At 44.4% G+C, this 26,475-nt stretch overlaps 1 protein-coding gene across 4 annotated transcripts in view; it reads right to left on the bottom strand.

The window, feature by feature from the left end:
* Window positions 1–26,475, bottom strand: part of DIAPH2 (diaphanous related formin 2) — a 3,515,124-nt gene that overhangs the window by 2,213,864 nt on the left and 1,274,785 nt on the right. For all 4 annotated transcript variants that reach the window (XM_085607750.1, XM_085607751.1, XM_085607752.1 and 1 more), the window contains one exon: window positions 2,485–2,784. In XM_085607750.1, the coding sequence (XP_085463876.1) occupies window positions 2,485–2,784 (300 nt within the window). The remainder of the gene's footprint in view (window positions 1–2,484; window positions 2,785–26,475) is intronic.

The following is a 26,475-nucleotide window of genomic DNA, read 5'->3' as shown; positions in this document are numbered from 1 at the left end:
ATTGATGGAAAACCTTGCCATGATGCAAAATAACACAATATTATTAATATTAAGCAGTATACCTATGTAACAAATGAGTCTTGCACATGATTGTGCCAATGTTAATCTCTATTGCCTTCATTGTAATGACCATAGCAAATGAAAAACTTGTGCAAATAAAACATGTTACATTTTATCTGACTGAAACTTTCAGCATAAATGTTTGATATTATTAAAGTTTTAGATTTCCTAAAACGATTTTTATTATAATGATCTTTAAGAAAGTTTGCACGTAGGTACTTTTAAAATTGTAGTGGAAGGCCATATTTAGAGTTGGACATTTCTGTGTAATAATCACTGACAACGTTACTATTATTTCTCCATATGATATGCTTAATTTATTTCATTATGCTTGAATTTAATTATGGGTTTATTTGACTAGATATGAAGTGTTGACTTTAAATGCATTTAATTGCCTTTTTCCTTAGGCCTGCAATATTTCATGTCCAGATGTGATGTACTCTTGTTGCGTTTTCACAATGTTGCCTTTTTTAACATATTCACACTACATTCCTAAAAGGACAAGAAACTTTCTTCCTACTTCTTTGTGAGTGAAATCATGGGAACATGAACTCTCGCCTCAATACATAAAGAGCAACAAAGTAAATAGGCTCTTTGTCAACTAACCTGTGAGGACGCATTGGACAGTCGTTTCTCATGAACAACATGGGAAAATATGTTGTAGTATCAATTCTATACCTGGTGAGCAGAAGAATGGTCATTTGATGTTCAGACCATTATATTGTGACAACTGATTTCATGAAAGGCCGATTTGGGACAAAAAAATTGACTTTCCAAGGAGGAGGGATGGAATCTCTCTCTCAATTACCTACCGACCCACCATAGCAAAAACAACAGTTGATGGACAGATTGCAGAACAATGTCATACATTCACCCAAGTACAGAGATCTAGGTCTAAATCAATCCTTTTTTTGCTCACCATGCCATTCCAGTTTGAACCCAGCCATATGCAAATCAGTCTTGACACTGTGCCTCATGGGAAAAGTCCAGCCCGAACTGCCAAGCCAGGTCCTCCCTGGAAACAAGCATCCTAGGACCGGTTTCGGGGTTTCACCTCTCTTCAGCCAGGATAGCTTGATTCCAGTGGCATGGACAGCACGGGACCCACGGCTGGGCATACCAGTCCCACTCGGGGTGACAAATGCAAAAACAACAGTTAATGGACAGAATGCAGAACAATGTCATACATTCACCCCAGTACAGAGATCTGGGCCTAAATCCATCGTTGTTTTGCTCACCATGCCATTCCAGTTTGAACCCAGCCATATGCAAATCAGTCTTGACCCTGTGCATCAGACTTTCCATGGACCTTACTTGTTTCCCTTTGCTGATGAACTTGCCTGCTGGCCGATTTGAAGATTTCTGATGAGAGACCAGAATTGGACTTTCCTGATTATAGCTCTATTCCCCTTGCCCGTGGACGTTTCCTTAGTGGACTCTAATCTGAATTCTTTCACCAAGCTAACTGAACTCTTTTCAACCATCCTCTCACCTTTGTTGGTGGTAGGAAACCTTAATCTGAACCATTCTCTTTATGGATTTTTGTATTAAGCAATAGATTTACTTGAATTAAATGTATGGTCTTCTACTATGAGCTGTAAGATTCATGACTAAACTGCTTAACATATTGCCCAGATTCATTGATTTTGGATCTTTAGCACAATAACCAAATGATCTACGATTTGTTTGAGTCTTTATTGTGTCTTAAAGTTCTTTCCATAGAAACTGTGCTTATAATTATCTCATTTCTAATGCATGATAGAGAGAGTCATAGTCTGAGAGTAATGTCCTTAAACTTGATCACTGATTTGTGAGTTGACTACTAATTATTGGTCCTCATTGGGTGGCCAAAAGTTCAGCACCCTGATTTCTCACACCTCACTGCGACGAAGCAAGGTCCATCGGAGGACAAATGCCTGTGTGGTGAGGTATAAAAAATGAGTAAAGTGACTCAGTTGTGAAGTTATTGTTGGGCCCAGAAAAGAGAAAAGAAAAATAAAGTTTCTGCTGCAACAACCCCATTGCTCCCATTTAATTATATTCAGTGTTGTGGATGGGCAGATGGTGCACTACACTCACCTAACATCTTAAACAGAAAGACTAGCCAAAAACAGGGAGGAATGCAGGAAGAAAGAAAAATATTATTTTAGTTTCTCTTTCCAGGAAATATCCAAATGAACTTTGAAGGAGGTCAGCAATGACTCAAACTTGAGAACATTTGATTTTGGCTAAAGGTTACACTAAAAAAGCTCAAAAGCCACTATTTATATACAGTGCGTGAAAACACCTTTTGCTAAAGACTCTGATAAAAGATGGGGCTGATGATTGTGGTTTACTATTATGTCTAGGAAATGACAAACTTAATTGCTTGGCTGATCAATATGGTACCTGTCATGTTCATCTTGATATTGAAGACTGTCTTACCTTTGACCAGTTTATCCTCTTCATAGTAACATCTGGTTTGTACATTTTCTTTGGCTTCATTCCATAAGGCAAAGATGGTGCTGCTGGAACTGGTGGACCACGCAGATTACCAAACATTGGTGGTGGTGGCGGAGGTGCACCAAAGAGCGGTGGTGGAGGAGGAGGAGGTGGAACTCCACCTGGTAATGGTGGAGGTGGTGGTGGAGGAGGGATTGCACCACCTGGAGGAGGTGGCGGAGGAGGTGGTGGAGGAGGAGCAGGTGATAATCCAACTGCAGTAGAAGCAGCTGAGGCAGTAGGCTGCAATAAAGAAATATATAATCCAAATTAATCTGTGTAAAGAATTATGAATATATAAAACAATGTGTAAATTAGTAGCACAGCCTGTTTTTGCAATTTGTTAATTATATTTAACCTGTTAACATATACAGCTTTATAGATGCAGCATTAGTTACACATTTAAAAATAAAATGTATTATCTTTAAAACCCAAATGTGTCTAGGATACTGAATGTGGATAAATCATTTATCTCAGCACACTAGTATATTCTAGCCACTAGTTCATAATTTACTCTGAACAGTCACATGTGGCTGAAACAGTTTTAAACAAATGAAAAGAGTATTTTTAAACATTTGTGACCATATCATTTAAATAAATGTGTGTCAGTGATATTCAATTGTTAAGGAGATTGTGTCCATTTCCCCCAAAACGTTTTCTGTTTTGCATACTTGAATTTGTAAATTGTAAAGCTTACAGATGGTATTTAAATTTGCTGTGTGAAATGTTTTTGGGGAAAACTCCATTAGCAGCAATGAAACAATAATTATGCGACTGAATATTTTTGTTGACACCAAGTATTGTGCAAATTACTACCAACATTTTATGAACCGCCAACAGCAATTGCAACTGACTCAATCTACATGACATAGCCGATCCCACCAAGAAAATAAAACAGCATGTGCCCAAAACATTTTATGAGATATGGCCCATAGAGGTGGCTATCATCCTAGTCTCCCCCTCATCCTGTCTTCTTCTTGTCCTTTACTGTATCTAAAACATGCCCCCCCCCAATATATTCCAAACAATTTCTCTTTATCGTCTGGAATTATTTGAAGTCCCATATTTCCTTGGAACAGTCTACTTTATCCTCACACGCATCTATCTAGCTGTGCGAGACCAGGAGAAAGTCACAAGTTCAGGCCAACTGTGATGGAGCGTGGGTTGGATACAGGGACCAGGTTACTCCAGTTGAAAAGTTACCCTTTCAGTACAGCACAAAGAGTCCCATTCACGGGGGAGGGCCTGCCGAAAAGCGTTGCAGACGGTCATCAATGTAGCACGAAGAGCAGGCATGGCATCGCAGATGGTCATCACTGTAATGCAAAGTTCTTGATGTCATTGTGAGGTGCCTGCCGGAGCTTCGTGGTGGTGCTCCCCATGAGTGGTCGATGCTGTAACGAAGTGTCAGGTTTAGAGAAAGTCGAGTTGGCAGGCTGTGCGAGTGTTCAAGTTTTGATGCCAATGGGTCTTTTTGCAGATGCGAGGAGCCCAAAAACTTCAATCCAGCCTCTCTGAGGCCACACAAAGGGTCCACAACCTCAGGGGCATCAAATGGGGCTCAGGGGCTTGCTCCAGGTGGATCTAGGTGCTGGTTTAGGAGGCTGTGGGCCTGTTATGTTAGACAAGTCTTTGGAGTTACGCTGGGATTCCTGGGCTCAAGTGCAGGCCCAAATCCTCTGACTCCGACAGGAGGGCAGTAATCCAGCATGGCTGCAGTCCAGCAGTCCTTTCAGAAGCAAGGCAGTCCTTCTTCCTGCCAGAGTCTCCATAGGTCCAGAATTGTACTGAAAAGTTGGTGTCTAATAATGATAATAATAATACAGTCACTTGTAGAGCGTATGGCTACTTCGCACCGAAGTGTCCCGTGCTAGGTAACATGACCCAGAAGCCCAATATGGTAGCAGTAAATGACACCTGGACCTTTAGGTTGGTCCAACGTTTTGCAGAACAGTAACTCTGAAGAATCCTGTCTAATTGGAAGAGGCAGGGCATTCCAGAGACTGGCTACCAGAAAGCAAATGGAGCATCCTCCAATCCACTCCTTTTTTACCCTAGGTAAACATATTTATACCTGGTGCATCTTTGAAGTGGAATGAAGCTTCTAGAGCTTTCTCTTTCAAGTACACACATTTCCTGCCTCTCGTGCCTTGGCTCCAGACTACCTATAGTGGGTATGCAACCCTTTGTTTGGAGGCATGACAATGCCTATTCAAGTACAAGTAGCGCTGTGCCTGGCTCCGCCCTCCCATCATGCTAGTGATGGCCCAGCCAGGCACACCTACACCCTCTATTGTGTGTGATTGTCTAGGAGGAATACATAAATCCCAACTATTAGCTTCACCCAGTCATGTGACCCAGAGACAGGCTACAGGCACTAGGGCTAAGGCAGGCGAATGCCAACTTTCTAAAAGTGGCATTTTTAAAGTTATAATTTAAAATCCAACTCAACCATAAGAGAGGATTTGTCATTACAATTCCAAAGACACCAAACATTTGGGAGTTACAGCTCCAATGTTATCCTATGGGAGAGGTAGGCCTTGCAGTAATGAAAAACAAATGTAAGAGTGTTTCACAACCAGGACAAGTGAAACTAAAAAGTACATGTTCCACTTTTTAAGTACATTGCACCCTGTCCTCTGGGCTGTCCGTCCAGGGCCTACCCTAGGGGTGACTTACATGTATTAAAATGGAAGGTTTGGGCCTGGCAAAAGGTTTATTTTGCCAGGTCGAAATGGAAGTTAACAACTGCACATACAGGCTGCAGTGGCAGGCCTTAGAAATGTTTTAAGGGCTACTCAAGTGGGTGGCACAATCAGTGCTGCAGGCCTACTTGTAGCATTTAATTTACTGCCCCTGGGTACACTTAGTACCACTTTACTAGGGACTTACAAGTCAATTAAATATGCCAATTGGGTATACGCCAATTCTGGCATGTTTAAAGACGAGAGCACAAGCACTTTAGCACTGTTTAGCAGTGGTAAAGTGTGCAGAGCTAAAGCCAACAAAAATAAAGTCAGCAAACTAGGAGGTTTGAAGGTAAAGGGTAAGTGGGAAACCAAGCCACGGATGCCAGGTCTAACAGTCAATGATTCCCTTAAACCTACCTAAAACCTCTGACCAGTAGATCTGGACTACCAAGTTGGCCCCTATGCAATCTCTGCCCCATATGCATTTCAAACAGACTTCTGAGGTTTCACAGAATCCATTTTCACACAAATGTATTGACACCCAGAAAACATTCAAAGCAAATGAATATATCCAGAGAAAATCTAGATAGAGTTGCAATATACACTACACACGTGTTACTCCACAATTTCTTGTGGATCTCACTTTACACGTTATTTTCTCATCTTAATACACATTTGTTTGGACCCTCTTAACCTGTCAGTAAATTGACGATGGTATAGCTCCAGTGTGAGCTGTCTAACTTAGTGCATGGTCAACACTCTGATACAAAATCAATAAGATTGCCTCTCCAGCGATTCTCCCAATGAGTCTGCTGCAAGTCCTTTACTTATAGGAATAGGAAAAGTATTTATATCTGCCCTATGTGTCTTCCACATCCGGTCCTCAAACTTAATAAAGCCTCTTTCCTTAAAAGTCTCTCGACATGATCTATCTTCACATAGATCCACTGATGTTTTCTTCCTGTATCTAACCTGTGAAACAGAAACATTGTGACCCAACCCCTCCTTTCTACTAACGTCCGCCATTATCCTTTTCGTTGTTGTACTGTTTGAGGTTTGCATATTTTTTAAATGTATTTCAGGTGCCCTGAAATAGCCTCAAAGCATCCTGATGGCATAATGAAAGAAGAGCAACAACATAAAGTAATCGGAATCAAGACCGGTATGGTCAGGTTATACAAGAAATATAAGCTACACTCACTAACTCCCATCCCCTTTTCTTAATCATTAGCCTTCCATCACTACCTGGGCAAAATAGGCATTGGTTTGACCTAGATAGTGGCTTGAGCCTGTCGACGCAAGTAAGCACTGGGTCCTTAGGACTATAAAAAGATTTGGAAAATCTGGCACATATATCAGCCTCCTTTTCTAGTAGTTATTTGCTTTTGTGCTTTTTATATATTTTCTCTCTCCACGCAGCTCAAGACACCAGAACCAAAAATTCCTTGGTAGTGCTTATCTTACAAATCCACAAAACAAGTAAAACATAACTCCTTTACAGCAATGTTACCTATAATAAGTGTAAGCGAGAATTTATCCAGATTAAAATGGTATGTAAGCTTCAAACTATTCAAGACAAAAATTATTTTGATGATGATAGCAGTCAGATTGACTTCTGGGTGAAATCCCACTTATTTGAAAGGACCTATTTTGACACTCCCACCTTTTCCAATGTCTGGATCAGAATGTACTTCCTACTGAATGATCAAATCATGTAAAAGAACATGGCATTTGAAACATAGGCTCAAATAGAATCCCATTTTTGGCCTCCACCTTCCAATCAGGTTTTGTGTTTCTTGCTTCAAGACTAACTGGACCATCAAAGGTCGAGGATGATCTCATGCCGATGTCAACTTTTCTTCCTCCTCTTTCTGCTTCCTTCCATATCTTTACTTTCCTGAAGCTGCCTTATTTGTACTATGCAGTGTTGAACAATATTTTACTTCTGAAAATGTACGCTGCTTAAGTATTTTGATGAAATTCTATTGCACAGTACTCAAATTTAGATCATAGAGCTTTGTATGCATATATCTCCATATTAACACATTCTAAAACTAGATCACTGTTTTTTTGGGGTCCAGAATTGATAGACATTGCACATTGGGATGATTTTCAATCAAATCGAGCACAGAAAAAGCATCTTTCTATATGGTCAAAACAACAAATAGTGTAAACAATGCATACACATATTTAGTATGTAGTATATTCGCTCAATACATTATAAAAAAATAAATGCTGCATAATATTCTCCCTCTGTCTAAACCCACAATGTATTCCTGAAGGCATCACTAGCGAAACCTAGGTTTAGGTATCCTGCCTCAAAATCCTATGCGTTTGATGTGATTTTATCTGGTTTCTGTAAATTACCTGCTTGTGTCTTATGTGGCAGCGAGAGGTTAAACAAGTGTAAATTAAACAAGTGTAAATTACTCTCCTTAATTTTGTTTGAATTGGTTTTGCCTCCAAGATAGATGTGGTCCAACATCTGGGCAGATGTAAGCCTTGTCTCAAATCACAATTACCTTCCTGCTGCCCTTGGCCCTTTCTCTGTGGTCTTTTTAAAATGCTAATTATTATCTAGGCAAGTGACTCCAGCTGGACCTTGCCATCCCCCTGTCCTGGGTTACTTGGACCTTCCATCTGGTTCACAATACCTTTCCTCCCAGGGAGTTCAGTCATTCAGGTACAGAGAGAAGAGTATTTCCAGAGGCAAATCATTGGGCAATTAGGGTATGTGTAGTATCTCATACCCAAGGCCAGCCCATCACTCCTCTCACCTTCATTAAAAATCCCCTTCTGCCACTTCCTCTAACTTAAGCACTCTGCTCCGACATGTTTTATGGACACCTATTCACCCTCTGAATCCCACCATAACTAGTGGGTGTGCCATCTTTGCCTTTTACTGAGGTTTGTTTAGAGTATTCTGGGTTACGCCTTCCCCTCGTTTGGGTGAACCCCAAGATCCTCTACTGAGGTGTCTGTTGAAATTCATGGGTTACACCTTCTGGGTTTCTGGTTAGACCCCATAGATCCTTTACAGATAATTTTACGGAACTCTTTAGGTTAAATGTCGCCATTTCTGGGTGGATCCCAAAGACCCTCTACTGAGGAGTCTATGATTTTCCTAGTGTTCACTTTTCACTTCTTCTGGGCATACTTCATGCAATTGCCTGGGCAACCACTTCTCTGCTTCAGATTGCTCCCACTGAGTTGTCCATGAATTTCCTAACTTCTCAATCAAGTATGTAGAAAAAAAGGGGCAGCATTCATGTCTCTGACACACATAACTACACAAACACTTGCATGTATCTCACCAGAAACAGGTTCACAAAAACAAATCCAGGATTTTCGATAGGACCTCTTGCTCCTAACCCAACTCTTCCACCATAGGTCAAAATACAACCATACACCTCTCCAACCACACTACTCGTAATCACTCCTGACAGTCACCGTGGCAAGTTGTCACACTTCCAACACCAATATCAAAGAAGATAAAATAACATACCATATCTTACTTAACACACGGTGCAGTCATTTGTAGCTGTTACAGATTCTGATAAATAACATACCTCTTGTGTGATATTTCAATGGTTTACTGAATAGTGATGGTTAATATAAAGAAAACAGGCAATGCATAGTTCAAATAGATGTGAATTGTTAAGCCCGGTATGCATTTGGTGAACTTGTGCTAATGTGCAGCCCGTCATTTAGGTGCCACTCGTTCCAGATCTGCATGGTCCACGTGTACAAATCAGTGCCAAAAGAAACTATTTGAACGTGAAGTTATATTAAAGATTCCTTTAAAGCATTAGTTTGAAAGAGACATAACACCGAGTGGGCACAATACTGGAGTGGTGCCAGTGCTAAACTGATACCTGCTACATCAGACAGCAGTTTATTGTGGGTGTAATGTATTGCAGCAGCTCAGTCTGGTGGCACTGAGTGATTGAGCAGTCATGCAGCGGAAGGCAATATAACAAAGGTGGGAGGGCGGTGACTGAAATCAGCACCGCGATCATGAGGTGGGTGGCCCTTTGGAGACACTATAAATGCTGCCAGTGTCAGAGAGTATGAGAAAGAGCAACGCTGCAGACAAGCTCTTGATCTGATCCTCAAACTAAAGGAGAGTCAATCTAAAAAGAAATAATGCACAATAAACGCACTAGCGCACGCAACACGACAAGAGCAACACCTGTACTTAATATTTAATCAATAAAGACGTGCATTATCTACATACTACTTAAACATAACTTTACAGGAAGAAAAGCTATTTCTTGGTACCAATAATATTTAATAATTCTAATAATGTATGTTAATGATGATTTATTATCTTCAGTTTGTCAATGTAAACATCAATATTATTCCTAATAACTAAAAATGTGAGTTCTGAAATAGACCCGTAAATTATGACCAAACACCTTCCTGCCTTTGACAAAGTTCGTCTCCACCAGAGCTGTCAGAATACTCTCTAATAAGAATTACAAATCATGCCTCGGCATTGATCGTTGGTGAGAAGTGTCAGGAAGGGCCCCAGCCTGTCTTAGAAGATAGCTTTCCTAATCGTATTTTGTTGCCAGTGCATTAAATAGCTCGGCCATTTAGCATGACCAGCATAATATAGCCTCAAGCCAACCACTGCCCGGATGAAAAGCAGCTCCATATACGTTTACACCACAACGAAAACCCCCTCAGAAACACCAGGTTAATGTACACTCTTGAAATGCACTGCTCATGCACAGCCCAAACCATAAAAAATGGATGGGCACAGAGCTTGATTTTATTGGGCAAGTTATCCGTGTTTCGACTCAACATATATGAAAATAAACTTGCACGACAAGCACTAAATGTTGCATACCTATATATAGACAAACATTTTTCAAATTCAATTCGCCCATTTTACCACTGCCCTGCTTTGCACGCAATTTTCACTCGTCCTTCAGAATCCCCTTTTTAACAATCTTCTCTTATACGGCGCTCCTTTCCCTTTATAAATCACAGTCAAGCGGTTTAGATACAGAAAACCTCGCCCCTGCAAACACAATATTGATTTTTTTCTAGTAAAATAAAATAAGCCAAAGTCACCAATGTTATGCAAGTGTACTTTGTCTGGTCTTGCTTGCAACGGAAACATCAAGATAAGGACTGGTAAACTCGAAAAATGTGTACAATATAATTTGATTAGTCCAGAAGGGAAAAGGAAGCAGCTTAATCAGGGATGAAAGTTTAGCTGCTGCGATTCAATGACAGCAAACACAGGGGAAAGTAGGGACATGACTCCTTCTGCAGTCAAGGACCAAGCATCTGATAACTGCTCTGATGGCCAAAGAAAGACACAGAGATTGAGGTGTAATTAATTACAGCATCAAAATCAGGCACACAAATAGTGAAACACGTTCATGTGCACAACTGTAGGGAGCTTGAGTCAATACAACCACAAATCCGCAAGCTATTACTGGGACATTATGCAGCGATGCACATGGCACAGGTGCATCCATGGTGTGATAAGAAATAATGGACTCTTGGAGCGGGCGCAGTTGCTATATTGGGTGGAATCAAAGCAAAAGAAGGATAAACGTGTTGCAGAGGCAGTTTGGCTAACTAGATAAAGAACTTACAATTCATATTATTTAAAAACATTTTTCATATAGTAAACACTTGTATGGATAGTTGCCTAAATTAATGGATAAAATAGTAAACATAGGTAAGCTACACGTTTTTGAATGATTTAATAGACCTACTGTCGATGGGATATATGCCACTGACATACAGTAGGAGTTATGTACTTGACTCTCTCAAAGGAACACATGTCAGGTTGCTACTAAGCGGGCCCGCACTGATATAAGATTGGGGACACATCTGGCACATATGGATTAACGTTATAGGGCATGTTATATAAAGTTGCAGGGCTGCACAAACATTTGCAGTGCAGCTCAGATTTAAACTAGACGACACTGGTTCAGGGGGTTGCGGCCTTCAACCAATGCCAGGTTTGCATTATCTGGGGCTGATTGTGAGCATGGAGTTGCATCCGGAATCCCTTTACCTGGCTTTCGAGAGGTGGCGGTGGGGGGTGTTTGATACCCACATCAGGATTGGGGCGCTGCAGCTGGAAGGAAAGCATATCGGGGTGGAATACATATATGAGACAGTGAAGCAGTAAAAGTCAGTGGAAGTGTGTGGCATGTGAGGACTCAGCCCCTGATGGAAATTACATTAATGCAGGAGAGAAGCAAAGGTACCGCTGGTGGATCAGCATGGAGTACGGAGATGTATTGGCTCACTGACACCAGGGCAACCAATCTTTGCTCCCCATAGTCCTCCTTTTCCCTGATGGGCCACCCAGTTGTGGTCAATGTGCCCAGTACAACAGTCTTACTTGATTTAGAAATGGCTGGAATGGTATTGATATCTAGCAGGACAGCACTTGATGCATATTTGGAAAGCGAAGTACATTTACTTAAAAAAACTAAGATCTTGAGACCTCACGACGCTCAACGGTGATTCTCGGAAGATCTTAAATTAAAGAAACTTGAACTTAGACAAGCAGAACGCCTATGGCGTCGTCACTACCTCCCAGAAAAAAAAGGTTATTTTCTAGCCCTGATGAAAGAATATAAAAATTTGATTATTCAAACGAAGGCTAATTACTTCTCTTTAAAAATAATCAATGCATCTAATAAATCCAAAGAGATCTTTTCTATAGTTGGCCAACTCTCAAAACCAGATAGAGTCACGCCAAAGCCGGTTCCTTCTCAGTCTTTATGTGACTCTCTCAACTCATACTTCTTAGAGAAGATAGCCATCATCAAGGCTAGTATTTCTCCTGTGGCTTGTGCTCCACTGGATCCCAATAATGATCTTAGCCCTCACCACCGTGACAGAATTCCTCCGATTTCGGAGGAGACTTTCCTGAATTTATTAAAAAAGGTTAGTTCTGGCTCTCCCCTGGACTGTTGTCCCCCTCACATTCTTCGGGAAGCATTTACCATATGCCCAGACCCTCCTCGGTCATTTCTGAACAACTCACTTGAGCTTGGCATTGTCCCGGATTCTTTTAAAAGAGCAGAGATTATCCCAATTTTGCAGAAACCGGGCGCCGACCCGTCGGCTCTTAGTAATTATCGGGCTATTTCTCTGTTGCACTACTTGGGAAAAGTCTTAGAGGCCCATGTAGCCAACTGCCTCAGCTCTTTTGTAGAACACTTCCAGGTTTTGGACACACGCCAGGCCGGCTTTAGACCCGCACACTCGACTGAGTCAGTTATTCTCACTGTTATGGACATGCTCAAAGGGGGGGCGGATACAGGCACCACCCAGGCCCTGATTCTGTTGGATCTCTCGGCAGCTTTTGATACGGTCGATCATGGTATCCTGATCGACCGTGTCAGCAATGCCGGAATTCAGGGTCTGGCCTTAAAGTGGCTTTCCTCCTTCCAGAGTAATCAGACACAAGCAGTGCGCCTTGCCAATTTCTCCTCTAACAAAAGAGATATTACCTGTGGGGTTCCTCAGGGCTCTTCCCCATCTCCACTCCTTTTCAATCTTTATCTTTTCCCCCTAATTCACTCGTTGAGGGAAAGGAATGTCGGAATCTTCCATTATGCAGATGATCTTCAACTGGTGTTTAATGTTAATTCATCTGTTTCATCCGAGTCCAATGTTCAAGACACAATGGTTTTTATAAGTGACTGGATGAACAACAACCAGTTGAAGTTGAATCCGGAGAAAACGGAGTTGATCCTCACAGGTGGGTTGGCTAACCCTTGGCACTCCAACTTCTGGCCCCCTAAGCTTGGTAATCCCCCTGTGCCAGCTGCCTCTTCAAAGAGTCTGTGGATCATTATTAGTAATGATTTGCCCATGAGGTCTCAAATCAGCTCGGTAGTCTCTGCTGGATTCTTTCAGTTGCGTAGAATAAAGAAGATCAGCAGATTTCTGAGTAGGGAAGCCATGATCTTGGTCACTTTAGTCTTAGTGATCTCTCGTCTGGACTATGCCAATTCATTGTATGTTGGCATTCCAGCATACCAACTGAGGCACCTCCAACTAGTCCAGAATCAGGCGGCTAAGCTGATTTTTTATCAGCCTAAATGGCATCATGTCAGCCCATTAATGAAAAGCCTGCACTGGCTCCCAGTGAGTAAGCGCTGCATCTTTAGGATGGTCTGTACTATTTTTAAAGCACTACATGGTAATGGCCCGGTCTTCATTTCGGCTTGTTTACACCATTACACTCCCTCTCGAAACCTTAGATCCTCTCACCTGAATCTGCTGGAAATTCCTTCAGCCAAACGGAAGAAGTATGGCGGATTACGGTTCTCGGTCCGTGCTCCGCAACTTTGGAACTCCCTCCCAGCGGAGTTAAGGTCTCTGACCTCTCTCGCCCAATTCTGGAAACAGTTAAAGACTTGGGCTGTTTATTCAAGCATATTCTGATTAAGCTTCCTTCTTGCCATCGCCACGATCCTTGCCCGAGCGTTGGTGTATGCGCGCTTAATAAGTGCTTTTAACATTTACTGAAGGAAAGGCCGCCATCAGAAATGGGTTGGATTCAATTGGCTTTCAGGCAACATAAAGTGCACTTTTAAAAGATACTTTACCTCTACAGAGACCAGAAAATCTACTTTTGACACTGAATGAAATTTTTGATAAAAAGAATAAAATAAATTTCAAGCAAGTTTCTACCAATTTTTACTACCTGAATTGTAAAATGTACTTTTTCACGATTAGGCCTGGCCATGAGAATTGTTGCCTAGCCTAAACGGTGATAAACAGCTTTGAACAACATTTCACTATGGTGGCATTTTTTAAATATTTAGTATATCTCACTTTTATACATTAAGCACCCAGCCCTTTGCCAATACAGGGCGCACTTAAATGTGATTTATTTAATATAATAATCTTGGCTCCACACAAGCCAAACACTTTTCCTTCGCCATAGGTTATTGCACTGGTTTTAAAACTACAGCCTCCACGGAACACACTGGTGCTCTCTGGAGCAATATACTTAACTTTTTTATGTGGGTAGTGTAAATATACAATACAGCACACCTATGACATTTCACTTCCAAGCCAGGGGCAGACTTCCTGGAAAAGTGAAGTTAGCCAACTAGTTGCACCAATTTTATAGTATAAAAAGCTAACAAAATGTGACCGAGAACAGTGTCATAGCCATAGTATCAGCAGGAAAATAGGAGGGGGCAGCACAAAATTATTTCCTTCCTCACAAATAGCATTCACCATACATAACTCCGTCATATCTGGCATATTGCGCAATTTTATCACGTTTACCCGCCCAAGGTGGAAAACAGTGGACTTACCAACCCACTGTCCTCTAGAATAAAGTTTCAGGGGCAGTCTGTCTTTTTAAAAATGATCAACTAGCTACACAAAAAAGTCAGAACAATTCTCTTCAGAGCAGCTTTTTAATATATGTACACCATGTTTGTCAGACTTTTGTGTTTGTTACCTCGATGATGTAGCATTGCATACAACGTACCCTGAAGCAATCTCTGGGATGTCAGGTTATACAACAAAGACATCCCATTAGCATCTAATTAATTATTATTAATTATCAACAACAAATAAAACAATAAAATCAATAATACCAATAATGATAAAAAATAAAAATAGCAATCATTTCTGCAGAGCACACCACATATTACATTTTTGGGTATTTAAATGATGATTGTTATTATCACCCAAAACATTGGTATTCAAATCTGTTTACTGTTGTATGTTTTACCTGAATGTAGTACCAGTGCACATACCGCGATGTAGAACAGCCCCTGGGATGCCGAGTTGCCCTGAACAATGTTGCTCATTTTCCAAACCTCACAGCGCTGAAGGATGCGGCGGCCTTGTTAGATCTGAAATTGTGGCCTGTATGTTTCTGGGCGGGCACTTAGTTGACAGACAGATCTTTAAGCCTATAGATGGAGACGGTTGTGCTACAGGTGTATGGAAGAAATTAAGCAATGGGATCCTTTTTATTAAAAAATAACGCGTTTAGGGTCTGGAAAGAAACACGATCCATCCGAGGAATCCTGAGCGTCGTGTGAACACTACACGACCTTCAAGTGCAGCGTGAAATCAGGTGCAGGGCCGGAGGGTAGCAACAGATGCCATCCGTCCACACCAATAAGCATCTGTCGGGCTACAGCTATTCATCAATCAGGGGAATACATAGGAACGTCCATAAAAGAAATAGTGCTGGCACCCCTTACAGCATCCAGGAAGGTGAAATCCACGGAAACGCTATTTTAACAATTGGACCCTGGATCAGGAGGGAATAAAAATTATTTATTTGACAGGAGACTATGTTCAAGGAAGAGTGGTGGCTGTTTTCTAAGTGAATTTTAGACAAGTTATCGATAAGGGGAAAACAAAAGACGGAAGACAAGTAAAAAAAAATCAGTGTTGCTGATGGGACTAGAAGGCAACCTGGGGTTACATAGGTAAAAATTCGGGTTACATAGGTGATCTGTGCTGATGCAGTATATGCACTTTCCGACGCTCCTCGAACAGAACCGGGGCCGATTTAGCGAACATGTGACATGAGGTAAAACATGGATTGGAGAGTCTAACAGGGAAATGCCCCTGTTTTTGAAGATTTGCCTGGCTAAGCCGACGAAGGGCCATTTAAAGGTGCTCTTGTAATTATCTTGAATAAGAGAAACAGGAGAAAACTTGTATATCTCAAGAAAACGTTGAAAGTGGCCATGGCGAGCATACGCAAGTGGGACTCTAGAACAAGAGATAAAGAAATCAGGTTTGCAATCCGAGCCTCAGAATTAGCCCAATATACCCCTCTTCGGGGAAAATGTGGCTAATGAATGAGTAAACTTCACAGTGGGGGATGGGGGGGGGGGGGGTGCAAGATACACTGTGCAATCTTAGAAAATACAAAGCCAGAGCTGGGAATTGAGTGTCGTCTATCTTGGACAGGGCGGCAAAATCCCAAAGGACAGGCTACCGTTCTGTTCTTTTAATCTCACTATATCAAAAGGGGCAATTTTAATCAAAACATATTTTACTTCTAACTTTTTTCTTCCTCATTACCGTTTTTATTTTGCCGGTTATAGATGTCTGTGGGAGCAGCGCCGTCGGCCGCTGGTCAGAGCAGTACATGTCCCTGTACAGTCGTGTGCGTGTGTGGCAGTCTAGTGGTTGGAGGGGCGGAGTATCCGGGTAAGGGAGGAAAAGGAGGAGCGTGTGAGGGGACGGCAGTTAGAGTAAGGATGGCGAAGTGGAAGGTTGACAATAAAGAGTTGATGTGACAGAACACGGTGTCGGTCGTTATTGAAGTAGTATCACGACACGACAGCTGGCGACGAGGGTGGGATGAGCGGTGTGCTCTCCTGAATCCCAACGTGCGACCTAATCTGCCCGAGCGCGAGAAGCAGAAGAAGACGTCGGGAGCAGCGCTACGCGTGCAACCGTGTTCAGTGTCTGTCCTGAGGGAGCGGAGAGTGCGGGGTGAAAGTGAGACCCTGGCCCCCCCTGCTTGGTCCCTTCCAAGCGAGTGACCCGCCGTGTGAGAGCCCCCCGGCGCAAAGCGGAAGACGAGCGGATCCTGTGGAAGCGGCAGCGCAGCTCACCTGCCTGATACCGACTGAGACCTCACGGAGCTGGTGAGTGAGGCTCTCAGAGCAATACGATTAGCGGGAGACTAACGGCTGAGACACGTGTAAAGCCCTGTGTGTGGTGCCGGTCCGGCGGCCATCTTGAAACCAGGCAGTTCTATGAGGACGCCCTCATTAAATCGGATAGGCGGCCATCTTGAAGTCAGGCGTCCAGGAGCTACTAAGGGGGATCGAACAAGCACGAGCAAAGGCAAGCACAAGACAAGCACAAAAATAAACAAGCACGAGCAAAAGCAGGATAACCTTGCAACAAACCCGAGCAAAGACAAGTAAAAGAGGTGAACGAGCGCGAGCAAAGGCGGCAAACACATCAAACAAGCCCATGCAAAGACAAGTGAGTGGAGACAAGTCCACGTGAGGCACAATCAGGGATCACCCGTACGCCAAGAGGCGAAACCCATCGTCATGGGACTGTCACACCTGCGCCCTCCAGAGCCGTTGGCGCTTGTGGTCGGAGGTAGCATGGGCCCCCGCTGGGAAGAGTGGATCGAAGATTTCGAAGACTACATCAAAGGCTCCAAGGTACTCGGTGATGAGGATCAACTGATTGCGCTTCGAAACCTCGTGGGGAAGGACATCAGCAAAATGATCAAGGAAATCCCAGCTGCGGATGCAGGGACGTATGCCAAGGTACGGGAAGCGTTGGACAAGAAATTCTTACACAAAAAAAACATAGACTACGAGCGGTATGTGTTCCAGCGGACGCACCAAGAAAAAGATGAAGCGATGAGCACATACATAACTCGACTAAGAAGGTTGGCACGCCACTGCAATTTTGAAGCATTCTCAACGGATGACGCCATACGGCTGCGCGTCATTGACGGCTGCCAGTCTGAGACCCTCCAGAGAAAATTGCTAAAAAAAAGTCACACCTTAGACGAAATCGAAGAACTGACAAGAGTGCATGACCAGGCCGAGGAACAGGCCAAGACCATGGAAGCCGGGCGTACGGAACGCCGAGAGCAGATATGTCAGGTGCGAACTGGCCGCTCTCGTCGAGGGTCCAGGGAGCGCGGGCGATACGATCGGCCATCATCGCGCCGGCGCCATTCTGGGCACAGTCGACCGGACTCAGAGAGGAAGAGCAGACGATATGATCACGTGAAGAAGGCGACAGCACGGAAATGCTACAGATGCGGGTATGACTTCCCACACTCCGGAGTGTGCCCGGCCATGGGACAGCAGTGCCGCAAGTGCGGTCAGAGTAACCACTTTGAAGCCATGTGCGGAGAGTATCGACGCGAGAAAGAAAAGAATTCGCCCGCGACGTCGCGGAGCGACACTCGCCGGCATCATGCGCGAGCGGTGCATGATCGCCCAAAGTCGTCATCAAGGTCATCGCATTCCAGCAGGGAGTCGCGGACATCGCGATGGTCGAGGAGATCACCCTCTCGAGACTCAAGATCGACATCAGACGAACGTGAATACTCGGTGGAGTATGCGAACATGATTGCTGACCCTGATCAGCTAAAGAAATACCCCCGACTGGATATCAGTGTCGGTGAACACAACACAAAATTTGTAATGGACAGTGGGGCGTCGCTAAACTACATCCCAGTGACGGAGTTTAACAAAATGAACCCTCGTCCTCGACTGAGCCCGGCATACGTCCGTGTCTACACCTGGATGTCCAGGAAGCCACTTCCCTGCCTTGGGAAGTTTTCAACTATGCTGAGACACCAGACAACATCTGTCCCCGCCGTGATTCATGTCATAGAAGGTCCGGAGGCTGGCTGTCTCCTTAGTCTGCCGACGGCCGAACGACTCAGGCTGGTGGAAATCCTATACCGTGTCAGCAATGACAGCGACATCATTCACAAATTCCCGAAGTTATTCATGGGACTTGGCAAGATGATCAGAGGCCGGATCCGCCTCCACATCAATGAACAGGTCCAGCCGGTTGCCCAGCACCCTCGGAAAGTGCCATTTCACCTCCAACAGGCTGTGGAAGATGAATTGCAAGAGTTGCTGACGGCTGATATCATCGAACGCACAGAGGGTCCCACCCCGTGGGTGTCGCCAGTAGTAATCGTCCCAAAGAAAGGAACTCCCGGAAAGGTCCGGTTGTGTGTGGACATGCGGATGCCCAACACCGCTATCGAGAGAGAGTGTCACCCAGGACCCCACCTGAGCGACATGATAGCGGCGTTCAACGGTGCGCGAGTGTTCTCCAAGCTAGACCTTAACAAAGGGTACCACCAGCTGGAACTCCATGAGAGCTCTCGATATATCACAACCTTCGCGACGCACCTGGGGCTATTCAGGTATAAGAGGTTGAACTTCGGCATCTCATCAGCCGCTGAGATATTCCAAGAAGCCATTCGCCAAACTATCCATCACATCCCTAACACACTGAATTACATTGATGACATTCTGGTGTATGGGGCGAACGTCCAGGAGCATGACACGGCCTTGGACCGAGTCTGCCACGCACTTCTGGAAGCGAATCTGACACTCAATAAAGAGAAATGCGAGTTTCACCAATCGAAACTGAAGTTTTTCGGGCACATCTTCTCAGGGGCCGGGATGAAGCCTGACCCTGATAAAGTGAGCACACTAAACGACACCAAGAGCCCACGAGATGTCAGCGATGTGCGGTCATTCCTGGGAATGGCGAGTTACTGCTCAAGGTACATTAAAGACTACGCCACGCTCAGCCACCCACTCCGAGCACTGACAAAGCAAGGACAGACATTTGAGTGGACTTCCGAGTGTGAGCGAGCTTTCCAGGAAATTAAACAAGCCGTGGGAGCAGCTGAAAGTCTGGCATACTTTAGCCCGGACCGCAAGACTGAAATTACAGTAGACGCAAGTCCGGTCGGCCTAGGTGCCATCCTGGCCCAATATGACAATGACACCGATCAGCGTCACATAGTAGCACATGCCAGCCGAAGTCTCTCCGACACGGAAAAAGCCTACTCTCAACCTGAAAAGGAGAGCCTTGCGGTAGTATGGGCCTGTGAGCACTTCACGTGTTTATCTATGGAAAGCACTTCACCATGGTGACAGATCACCAAGCGCTCGTCACTATCTTTGGGAATCCACGCTCGAAAATGCCGCCTCGCATTGAACGCTGCGGACTGCGACTGCAGGAATACACATTCACCACTGTCCACAAGCCGGGGAAATCAGCCAACCCCGCCGACTATATGTCGCGGCACCCCGAGGCATCCCAACTCTCCAAACCGTCTATCGCTGAAGAGTACATTCACTTTGTGGTGGACCAGGCGCGGCCACCGGCGGTTCCCCTAGAGGTCATCCTACAAGCCACCTCGCAGGATGAGATGCTGCAAATAGTGATTCGCAGGGTGCAGACACACCGATGGCGGCATGAAGAGCCCCATGAAGAGAGTGATCCGACAATGCGCCAGGAACTGCAGGCGTTCAGGAATGTGAGCGAGGAGCTGTCTATCACCACCGAGGGTCTGCTATTAAGAGACCACAGGATCGTAATTCCTCGACAATTGCGTCAAGGAGTCATCAACCTGGCTCACGAAAGCCATCGAGGGGTAGTTGCGACCAAGAGGGCCCTCCGCGAGCGTGTCTGGTTCCCGTTCCTGGACACAATGGTGGAACACACCCTGAAGGACTGCCCCCAGTGTCAGGTAGTAGGGCATGGTGACCCCCCGGCCCCATTGCAAATGACGCCATTGCCACCTGGAGTGTGGCATGAGTTAGCCATGGATTTCTACGGCCCGATGCAGTCGGGCAAATACGTTCTGGTAATCATCGATGAATATTCCCGATTTCCCATTGCTCAGTTTGTGCCATCGACCGGTGCAGCCACTACCATCGCTGTGCTAGACGAAGTCTTCGCAGCCTGGGGTCTACCTAAGGAACTGAAAACAGACAATGGTCCTCCCTTCAATGGGCGGGAGTTCGGTGACTTCATGAAGCTAATGGACGTGCGACACCGGCGGATAACGCCGTTATGGCCACGAGCCAATGGCACTGTCGAAAGGTTCATGGCCACCCTCAAAAAGACATTCCAGCAGGCCACGCTTGACAAAAGAGACCAGCAAACAGCCCTCAACTATGTGCTCCGATCATACCGAACAACGCCTCATGCCACCACAGGCAAGTGTCCGGCAACACTTATGCTGGGACGCCCTGTTCGAACACGGATACCTACGTGGGAAGGAGCACTCCGACCTGTATCCCCAGGTCGCACTCATCAAGAAGTGATGGTGGCTGATAGAGCCAGTAAAGAGAACATGAAAGAGTATGCGGACCGCAGGAGACGAGCCCGGTCTCTCTCTTTTCAAGAAGGGGACTGTGTGGTGGTCAAGCAGGAGCAGAGCAAGAAGACAGACAGTAGGTTCAGAGCAGAACCTTTGACAGTCACTCGACAAAAGGGCACCATGTTGACTGCGGAATCGGACAGCAGACGCATCACGCGAAACGTGTCGCACTTTCAAAAATGCAGTCCTGCCCTGCAGGAAGCCCTTGAGCTGCGGCTAACAACGCCGAGAACTGAACGGACTGAGAAGCAAGCTGAGCGTGCCGCTAATCAGGAACAGGAAGATGGAGGCAACCTCGGAGCGGTGGCAGAAGGCCGGTCCCTCAGACCACGGCACGAAATTCGACAACCCAAGCGGCTAATTGAAGAAATATAAACTCATGTTTTTTTTGTTTTGTCTTCCTCATTACCGTTTTTATTTTGCCGGTTATAGATGTCTGTGGGAGCAGCGCCGTCGGCCGCTGGTCAGAGCAGTACATGTCCCTGTACAGTCGTGTGCGTGTGTGGCAGTCTAGTGGTTGGAGGGGCGGAGTATCCGGGTAAGGGAGGAAAAGGAGGAGCGTGTGAGGGGACGGCAGTTAGAGTAAGGACGGCGAAGTGGAAGGTTGACAATAAAGAGTTGATGTGACAGACCACGGTGTCGGTCGTTATTGAAGTAGTATCACGACACGACAGTCCCAGACTGGGGAACGTTTGATCGTACAGAAACGATATTTGACTTTGACTGATTTTCAATAAACATGCCTAGTGAATATTATTTTCCATAGCCCTCGCCTTGCCAGCTCATAACATGTTGGAGCATTTGGTTTCATTTGCTTTATGCACAGTCTGGTATTCGGACTGCTTTAATTACACACAGCAGGCATGGCAGAGGGCCTGCATCAGAAAGTAAACCCTCTGTGCACTCTGAAAAGGTGAAGGAGAAGGTTCAGTGCAGACATGAGCGGAGCCATCTGCAAATGCTTCCATGCACAGGGCTTGTTGGACTCAAGGCCCCACACTCACTGAATGTTCTATTCATGCATTCTATAGGTCACCTGGGGCTACTGACCCTGAATACCAAAGAGATTCACACAGCCTTGCAGTGTTTTTCTACTTTTCGTGCCAATCAAAAGAAATGTCCTGCTGAGATGGCTAAGTCTTCTATTTCTGTCATCAAGCACACCTTCCTTGCTCATTTCTATTCTTGTGGGCTCCCTGTTTCTCCTGCTCTGGTTATTTCACCACATTTTCCTTACAGCTGATTGCCTCCCTTTGGATTGCTGTTCTGCTATTCTCCTCCACAGTAATAACTAGCAGCAGAAACAGCTTTCTGTAGCAGCCCTGGTCTGGTCAGAGTTTGTATTATTTATTATGTACAGCTACATGCAATTGACTGCAAGGAAGGGACTTGTCCATTCTCCTGCCTACATACCGATGGCGGCCATATTTGGTTACCTGCTCTATTGTATAAAACAATTGCTTGTGTCTATTTTTTGCCTCCTTCTATTTTGCTATTGGTTTCGGAGTTTTGGGAGGATAAACAATGCAGGGACCACCATTCTTTATGTTTGTGAAGGGATTACTTTTGATTTCCTCAGCACTCCTCTCTTGCAGCTGCTTCACAGCCTTACGTTACACATGTGAATCTGTGTTGTGCGTTTGAATAGCTTCCAAGCCCCTTACTTCCTTGCTCGGTTCTCTGTAAGGCTGAGACTTAATGGCCACTTCTCAAGCAGAGCTCACAGACTATGCAATATGATGTTACAGATGGCCACTTCTAATCCAAGAATATGCCACACACCAGCAAAAATATAATATAATTGCAATTACTACTAGAGGTTAATGCATAGGTAATTAATGCAGCCACCACCTGCCCTTGAGGTTTGGACCTATAGTAAAATGATAAACAGCACATTTTCTTTCAAGCAGCTGTCAGGAAATACTGAAGGTTTCAGGTGTTATCTTTTAGTAAGGGGCATTCTTACCTTCAAAAAGCAAAGTGGTGAATGTGTGCAGCTTTGGTGTCGTTATGGCCCCCAGAAGGGGAAAAAGCATGCCGATTTGCAATCTGTATTTCCTGGCCCACATATTCCCTACACTGGGGGAAATCATTTATATTCTGAGATTCCTGGCACCGATGAGATATGTTGGCAACTAAATACAGGGAACTCGTAATGGGACCAGCAGTAGGAAATCTGCACGAGTAAACCATGCAGAACTCCTTATTTGCAGTTGTTTTTCTCCATAGAGAAAAACTGTTTTTGTATAAATCACTGCCCATGTACCATCCTGTAAAATATCAGAGTGTTTCCTTATCTTTTCCACCCTTCAAAGTCATATCTTCTTATATTCAACAGAATCAGATGTTTGAGCCCTGCCAATATAGAAAACGACCTGCCAAATTTTGCCAACCCTGATCATACTCACCTGAAATGTGCCGGAAAAATAGGCGTCTCGTGTTATGGTGTCTGGTATGTATTAAAAGCCACGATATCAGGAAGGATCCAAAGTAGGCTTTATTAAAGCGCAACCACCGACACAGACAGGTCTCCTTCCCCACCGTCTCCAATGTCGGAATGCCCGAACCCCCTACCCTCTCAGGACATTCTCATTCTGTTACCAAGACAACTAAAGGTTCCATGCCAGACTTACAAGTAAATTACAACAGTATGATACTGAAAAAATACTCAATTTGAACATAAAAAAAAACACAAGAATAATAACTCGCTATACTTTCCTTTGGTACGCTTGGTTGAGCCAATAATAAGACGGGGCTGATTCTCAAAACCAATTGTAGATGTAAGCTCAATGTACACTGCTCATAGCCTGGTTTACATGTGACAGGTATTCGCAAACAGTGACCTTACACTCAAAGTCATTTACTCTTGTGCAATCTTACCCCAGAATGCTCTGATACTGTGCATTAACACATCCAGTGCCAGAAATAGGAAGTTAGCAGCCCCATTTGGGACAGGAGTTTGTGGATAGTCACAACCTTTTTTCCAACCTACTTTCACTTTGGAAATGGACGAAGATCTACGTGCATAAATGCTTTTGAGAGTAGAAATGGCAACGCATCACCCTTAAGACTGATTGAAATGTAGGAGGGGAGTTTCTCTATCATGAAAAAAAACTTGCCACTGCACAAATCTGAAGGCATGTCCTTAAGCAGAATTGTTAATTCAATTCAATTGCACATGTAGTATTTTTTTCGAATTTCACAAAGGATTGATTCTCAGTAGTACCTCTGAAAATCTGCAACCGCAGAAGGTTTCAGGCATGTTCTGAAAAATCTTTCTCTATTCAAGAGATCAGATTCACAAAGATTTACTTTGATTTACTCTATTACACCTGGCTAAATGCTGGAAAAAAGTGACCTACCAAATGAAACAATTATTTGAGGACAATTTTCAGTTATCTTCATGTAGGAACAACAGTTAGACCTAGCTGACAAGCATAGCTGGACTTGTAAACTGTCCCTTCCAGACTTACATGTGGTGCAATAGTTAACAAGCATTGGCATAGCCAATAGGTCTCGCTTTTGGGACCTCATAAGTATTTAGTGATGCAGCACAATATCCTTGGTGCAACAACATCAACCGTTGCATGGCTAAACACTTATAAGGTCCCAAAGGCGAGACCTATTGGCTATGCCAATGCTTTTTTTTGTTTCTTTTGATGACCACAGCATTGTGTAGGTTTGTCTCACAGTAATGGAGCTCTGCATTATGCTAATTTGTGTCCGGGGGGACGAGGTGGCTATGCAGTATTAGATGTCCCACAGTGACATGGTGCCCTATGCAGAAATGGAGACTTTCTGTGTCACGGGTCTATGCAGAGATAAAGTCTCTTAGTGGGATAGAGGTTCTATGTAGATTCTGTGTTTTTCAGTGTCATTGTCTCCCTGCTGTAGGTAGTCTCTCAGTGGTATAGGAGCCTATACAGAAGGGAGTTTGTTTTCACAGGGGCTGTGATGGGTCCTAAGTGACATAGGGCACCGTGCCGAAGTGAAGTCTTTCAGTTGTGTGGGGTCAATGCAGTAGATAGTCTCTCAGTGACCTAAAGCCCTGTGCAGAAGTGGTGTTATTTGGTGTCACATGGTTTGTGAAGAAATAATGTCTTTCAGGGAAATAAGTCCCTATGCAGAAGTGGCGTTTTTCACTCTCCGGGGTCTATGCAGTAGACAGTCCCTCAGTAACCTAAGGACCTATGCAGAAACATGTCTGGGTGGGTCACAGGATCTATCCATCTATGTAGTAGCTACACCCTCAGAGACATAGGATCCTATGCAGAACTGAAGTCTTATTCAGAAACATGATGGGCAAGGCAGGAGTGGAATCTTTTAGTTTGGCGGGCCTGTGCAGCAGTTACTCTGTAAGTGGCAAAGGGCTCTATGCAGTATTCAGAGTCTATCAGTTTCACAGGGCACATAGAGTACATATGCACATAGAGTACATAGTGCATAGTGTTACAGGTGAGTGTAGTCATCTTTGGCAGCACAGTTTCCATAGGAGGGCCTACCCACTACTTCTGTTTGGAGTAGTGAATTTGTCCTTGCCTTGTGCCTGTGGTTCAGCTGAGAGAGAAGTTCATAGCGCTTAGAAGCAATGTTTTCCATGATATGCGGCACTAATAGAGGTGTTCTTAATGCTCATTGAAGATAGGGTAGAGAGATACGCTAGCTGGATCGACTGTGGGCTTCACAGAACAAAGTGCTGGCATTGGAGGCGTGGCCAGAGACGGGTGGGCGTGGCCAGACATGCTAGTGGGGCTGGCAAGAGTCTATTAAAGATTTTTCAGTAAAGGTCCGCGGGGAGTGAAATCTAACCTACGTGTACGGGCAGACTGCAGTATTCACATCTTACAGCACCTTACCTCAGAAAGAGGGCTTTGTCTGCAGCACTCTTCATGAATGTAAACACTGTGTGTGCTGCCCCCGGCTGAACAGAGCCTGTCTGTGCTGCCTCTCCACCACTCTCCTGGACAAGGAGCTATGCGCGGGCCTGTGATGGACTTGAAGCCTTTATTCTCATTATAAACTCCTACATTTATTGACTGTGCCAGTGGGGGGCTGTTACAATTGAAAGAAAGCTAAGTAGTCCAGGGATGTGGTCCAAGATCTTAGCTTTATTCTTTAGATAGGATCCACAACAAGTTCAGATTAAGCCTAGATTAATATCCATAGATGCCCCACCAGGAGCAGCCTCCCTGCTGCTCAGCCCATCTCACCAACTGATCTTTCCTTCCACTCAAACACACTCAACATTCCGATGACATCACACAGACTGAGCAGCAAGGCAAGGACAGCAACAGAGAGTAGATGCATTATAAACTTCCTAGATTACAACACATCACCCCCCCATCAAATTAGTGAAAA

Source organism: Triturus cristatus, chromosome 5_2, assembly GCF_964204655.1.
Source record: "Triturus cristatus chromosome 5_2, aTriCri1.1, whole genome shotgun sequence".
Classification (NCBI taxonomy): Eukaryota; Metazoa; Chordata; class Amphibia; order Caudata; family Salamandridae; genus Triturus; species Triturus cristatus.
The sequence above is the reverse complement of the archived record's forward strand: the minus strand, read 5'-3'. Positions and strand labels throughout refer to the sequence as shown.